Source organism: Serinus canaria, chromosome 20 (assembly GCF_022539315.1).
Source record: "Serinus canaria isolate serCan28SL12 chromosome 20, serCan2020, whole genome shotgun sequence".
In the NCBI taxonomy this organism is placed as follows: domain Eukaryota; kingdom Metazoa; phylum Chordata; class Aves; order Passeriformes; family Fringillidae; genus Serinus; species Serinus canaria.
The window spans coordinates 4,427,883-4,433,882 of NC_066333.1; the positions used below are offsets into that span (position 1 = coordinate 4,427,883).

The 6,000-nt window shown below is 40.0% G+C and overlaps 1 protein-coding gene across 2 annotated transcripts in view; it reads left to right on the plus strand.

The window, feature by feature from the left end:
• The window catches only part of DHX35 (DEAH-box helicase 35), a 28,636-nt gene extending 24,853 nt beyond the window's left edge, over positions 1 to 3,783 (plus strand). For both annotated transcript variants that reach the window (XM_018917196.3, XM_009092956.4), the window contains exon 22: positions 2,042 to 3,783. In XM_018917196.3, coding sequence (XP_018772741.1) covers positions 2,042 to 2,086 — 45 coding nt within the window. In that variant the 3' untranslated portion in view covers positions 2,087 to 3,783. The remainder of the gene's footprint in view (positions 1 to 2,041) is intronic.
• Positions 3,784 to 6,000: the final 2,217 nt, after the last annotated feature.

Below are 6,000 nucleotides of genomic sequence, written 5' to 3' on the forward strand. Positions count from 1 at the left end.
CTTCAGTATAGGCCCTTGGTAGCACTTCTCTGAGCAGTTATGTAGGTAAGCAGTGGTCACACCTTGCATAATAATTTTAGGAGACCCTTTGCATGTTTTGCAAATGTTTGTGAAAATCCTGAGCCTTTTTTCTGAGTTCTGATCTGTTCAAATGTGAAATGGCAAAGAACAGCTGCTGTTTGTGCAAAGCTTTATTGCAAATTGCTGTGTGTGATACAGATACCTTTTATTTATAAGTATCTTTTAGTAGTTGTCACCAGCCTCTGTTGACTGTCCTATGTGAATCTGTCAATCCAGACTTATTCACTGGTCATTCTGAGAACTGAATTGGAATTAAATATTATCTAAATGTTAGTTCAGCTGGAGCTGTTGGTACCACATAGCCTGTAAATACTGTACAGATTACCAAATTGATCTTGTATTTGAATTTCTCATGGGACATTACTATCTATTGAGCTTTATATTTTAAATTAATGAAATATTTCCAAAATCTGAGTGAAAAAAATGCATTTGCATATCAGACCTATGAAAAAGGTGCTGTGTTTCTAATTTATACATCTGCTTCACTATTTGACTTCTTGGAGAACCTGATGTTTGTTTTCTTCACTTCTTGGGGTGTTGTCAAAATGGGGAATCCTGTGGTGCAGGGAGCACCTTAGGACACCTCTGTGGTTACAGCTCCCAACAGTTTGGCATCTGTTCATGTGATTGACTTGAGAGAGGGGTTTTTTATGCTCATCTTGGATAATTCATCTCAATTATCCAGACAATTCCCATCTATAAATGGACTTCCTAAGTAGCTGGATATTTTCTTCCTTTTTTCTATGAGACATTGGACAAAGGCAGTGATGACCCCTGTGGGGCAGAGCCTTGAGCCTTCAGCTGCTGGGAGATGATCTGCAGACATGGTGTAAAAAGGAGCTGAGCCAATGCTGTATCAAATCTGTTCCTGCAATAATTAGTCCTTTGACTCACATATTTACAGTTGTCACATAATTTACATTTAGCAGCCCACACCCACACAAAATCCTGTTGGGACCTCTCCATGGGCTGAAGTTTGGGGTGAGGTTTTCCTTTAGGTAGGTGGTAGCAAAGAGGACTTGTCTTGAATAAGGGAACATGTAGATATTCTAGGAAATTACATCAAAATTCAGTCTTTACCAAGTTTTTTACCTTTTGATCAAGTGAAGGCAGTTTGCAGTATGATCTAATCATTACTTTCATCCTAAAATAAATGGTAGCTCTCAAGGATGGTGCTGGTTTTGGGGAAAATTCTCTCTTCCAGCCTGGTCAGTTATCCATATCAGCCAAAAGTCTTGGGTGTCCTTATAAAATGTTTGAAAATTAGAAATATTTCTCTTGTGTAAAACTTTGAGTCATACATATAAAATTTGAATAAGTGATCTGTTGCAAATCACACAGGTTTATGTTAATCTATAGATATTCAGACTCTTTTTCTACTGAAGGATACATCTTACTGCTAGGAAGGAAAGGTTTTATTTCTTTGTCAAGTTAAAAACAAATTACCACTGAAAAGGACTCTGTGTTAAAAAATGTTCTTCTACAGCTTGATCTTGGTCAGTTATTTCTCATTCCAAGTTTTGCAGAACTCTTCATATTTCCTTGCACATTTGTAGGTCTTTAAGGGCACAGAGGCTCCAAAGATCCAGTGCAACTTCAGGATTAATACAGTTGATAAAATCTTGTATTTCACATACATTCTCCTGGTGTTTTTTGCAGATGTATTGTTGGGAGCACATCTTTCTGTGCATTTTTATTGCTTCCAGTGGGAAATTGCTTCTATGCTTGCAGCTAGTACAGAAGAACTAGGAGTTATTTTATTACGAGCCAGAATATCAGTTTGGGGTGCATGTGGGTTTTTATTTAATGGGTTTATTTTAATTGTGTCAGTAACAAGCAGAGGTTGGATGGGTGTGGATAATTTATTTAAATTGTGATTAAGGACAGAAAGCATTCTAGTTGATTTTCTCCCCTAATTTTGGTATATCTGCTAAGCAGTTTTTTTGTTCTTTTCTTGCAGCATCTTTCCTTGAAAGCAAAAAGGGCTAAAGTAGATGACCACTGACATGACTTCAGTTGTTGTGACATCAGAAGCAGAACCTACCAGTGATTTCAAGCTGGCTACAGTCCATTCAGCAGTCAGTTCATTAGCAATTTGATCTTCCATCAACCTAAATGTTTAAATGCCTGCCAGGATCTGTAGGGGTTTATGCATGACCAGTACATTGTAAACCTAGAGCTTGCATTGTGGACATTTTAATCTTTGCCTACTTGACCTCTTGTTAATCTGGGCATGTTGCTCCTTTTAAATAGGTAGAAAAACAACTTAAAAAGTAAGAGGACATACAGGACCACAAAAAACCTGAAACCTTCAAGAAAGAAACAGATTTCCTGGAGTGGTGTACTGCCTTATGAGCGTGGGGAGTAGGGTACCCTGCCTCCTGTCACCCAGAGCACTGTGACTTACACCGGCCAAACTGAGCCTGGCTCCTGCCAGCAGGAGCTCAGGGCAATCAACTACCCCTTGAAATGCAAGGTGCTGCCATGGAAACATGGATTTCCTGTTGGACCATCCCAAACTGGTGCAGCTTGTGCTCCCAAGCAGTAAAAGTGTCCTGCCCGAGGCTGAGCTGGCCCAGCCCACTGTGCTGAGCAGTCCCTGGGGACTCAAATATCTGGGTTCTGCTCATGGGAGTTGCTGTCTGGGGAGGGGGAGAAAGAGCAGCTCAGTATTTTTAAGATGGATTAATTTTCTCCTCAATCAGGGGACTAAAGATGTATGTTCACAATCAATCAAGTTCACAGACGGGGCTTTACTTTTCTTTTTTATCCTATGAGAGAAAAAATGTTAACCTTCCACAGGTTGGAAATACCAGTAAATTTCATTGAGGAATATCATGGAACTCTGTTTTTTAGCCTCTGTTGATCAGCAAAGAAGGAAATGTTCTATACTTTCCTATAAGGAACACAGTCCTTTATATTTCTTTTATTACCAATCTATTCTTTGCTGCTTGGGACTCGTTTTCCTCTGTTACTGAGGAGAAGGATGCTCTGAACAGTTGCTGCTTTAATTGGGATTCCATGGCTACTTTTCAGTAAGGAATTATGCTTGTTTGTGTTTTAACAAGACAGCTTGGATACACATATTTATTTATTTCCATTTTCCATTTTTACCTATTGCTATTTATTTTAGAAAGACATCGCTTGAAAATTTTATTTTTCTAATTCAACTGATTTGATGAATGTCTTTTTTGGCATATTAACTGTTTTATTTTCTTAAAAAAAAAGGGATGTAAATAGGCAAAAATTTCTACATAGAAAAAATGCCTTCCTCATCACAGGACTGCCTTGAAAACTTTCTTGAGAGCTTCTTTACCTTGTCCCTTCCCAATACCTGCAGAGAGAGCACGTTGTGCCATGTGCACTGTGTGGTCTCCTCAGTGTGTCCATCCTGACTGCCAGCACAAACACATGTACCAGTCTCCAGGAATGGCACCAGCAGCATGAAAACTGTGTCACCTTCCTCCTTGTTGTCCCTGTGGCCCTCACCTTTGTATCACTCTCTTAGACTGGAAGCTCCTCGGGGCAGGGACTGTCTCCTAGCCAGAGCTGAGAGCAGTGTTGGAACTTACTAAAAAGATTTCATTTGCAGGTTTTTTTCTCTTAAAGGATTGGAGAAAGAACTGAATATGAAGACTTGTCAATTGTCTGTGTTTCTCTGTCCTCTGGAAGTATTCTTAAGAAAAATAAAACTGTTGAATTGTGGAAGCTTGGCAATCACTTTGGGCTGAGCAGGGTGTGTTGGGCTGGGCTGGCAGTGGGTGGCCACTGCATTTGCCAGCTCTGAGAATTTTGGGTGGCTCTGGTGACCTGTCTTGTCCAGATGTTCTTTTACCTGGCTGCACAGCTGCAGAATTTCCTCTAGGGAGTGACTGTGAGTCCTGCTGAGGTCAGAACCCAGGGATGTGCAAGCTTTGTCACATGCTGCAAACCATCACAGTTAGGTAAGAATGAGTGCAGTAGGTTTTTATAAACAAAACAAAACAAAAAAAATTGAGATTTTTTAGCAGTTTTACAAATTGAGGTATCTCCACACCCAGAACAGGCAGAGTGCAGGCTAAGAGTAAGTGTTCATAGGATCCAGACTAAGGTCCCCTTTAGAGAGAAAACACTGCTGGCATCAGACATGTGGGCCCTTGGAAGGTGTTGGAAGACAGAAAACTTTAAAAAACCCTGAAAATCTAATTATTTTGTAAAGCTTTGGCCTCCAGCTCCCTGCTAGATTAGTACAGAGCATTCTGCTTTAAATAGCTGGGTGCAAGGAGGTGGCTCACTGCCTTGGTGGGGCTCTTTGCTGCAGTAACAGGTTGTTGTGGGGAAGGTTGGAGTCATTTCAAGATGGTTGTCAGGAGTTTAGGGAACATTTAAGGATTTGAACCCTGGTTTTTGGAGAATGAGGTTAAAATATCACTCAGTTGAATCAAAATGCTGCTTGGAATAGAAGTCATTCCATTGCTGGCAAGGAGACAGGTTTTTTAAAAAGTAAATATTCTACCCATTGACATCAAATGATTGTGGGGTAAAAAATAGGTGCACTCCTCAAGGCTCTCAGAAAGTGCTGTCAATGTTTCTACTCAGGATTTCAGTATTGTCAGCTCTAGAAGAAAATCAATTTAAACTGCAAAGATTCAGCCAAGAAAATATTAATTGAAATATGTTTCCCATCTTGTGGAGTAAAAGTAATTTTGATAAACTCATGGGAAAACAGTCACAGCCCTTTCTGGTTAATCTGAAGAGAAAAGTAATTAAAAGTTGGGAGCTTTGGTTGCAGGGAAGGAGGGAGAGAAGAGAGCAGGGAGCCTTTCAGAATCCCTTCTTTTGGGAGCATCAGTAACAAACATGGATAACTCTGCTTATCCCAAGATACTGGTAATTGTCACTGGGCTCTGGCAATTTTACTGAAAGCAGCTTGGAAAGAGGTTTATTACTCTAATTTCATAATGTTCATCTCTGTCAAGTGATCACACAGTCAACAACTGGCAAAGAAAGTCGACACCCCAACTCAGCATTTAGAGTAAGTGGCTTTGCAGGGGCTTGGAATAAAAAAGTTGCAAGGTGAAGGTAAGTAGCTTGTGGAAAAAACTGTTCTTGTGTCTTAGTTTCTGGCTGCATTTTGAGAAAAGTGCCAGTAGATGGCAGGCACCGGTTTCAAAAAGTATCTTGGGCAAAAACTAATTTGCCAATTCTTCAAAAGTTTCCTTTATTCTTCAGTTTTAACATTTAATTGGTTTAGTGGTAAGTGGGATGAGAAAGCGTAAAGGACAAATCTGTCAGTGGCTGTGGGATAAAGGCAATATTTGAGGTGCAGAGATTAGTGAAAAAGCCAGAGGGCTGAATGTCCTGCTGGTTTAAAAGCAAACAAACAAAATGCCCTAAAAAACCCCCTAAATTCCCAACCAGGATGTTCTGTAGTGGTTCTTTTACTTACACCCTGAGTCATAGAAAATGGCAGTTTGTCCACACTTCATATTCATTACAAAGGAATCTTTGAGCTTTGTTGGATTCTAGCCACTATTGTAATAAACAAAATTAACAGTTTAATGCAGAAAAAAAAACCCCAAAACCCCAAACCAAACAGAAAATCCTCCTGTTTTGTTTGTGGCAGCATGGCAGATGTGATTTGTCTCAGAGGATGTAGAAGTATCTTCCTGCTCCATACCAAAATTGGCTTTGCAGGGCTGTGGATGTGCAAGGCTGTGACATGCAGGGGTTGAATTTGGCTTTGTTGCCAATTATGAACAATCAAAAATTTCCTAGGGAAAAAAAAAATCCCTCTTTTCTCCTTTCTAGATTAATAGCTGGAATTTAAAATAACCAAATGCATTTAATTTGTCTTGCAGATTTATTTGACCTGTCCCTTGCAGTTGCTGGAGTGCACAGAGCATCAGGAGCCCCACTCCAGGAAACCCCTGCTGCTGA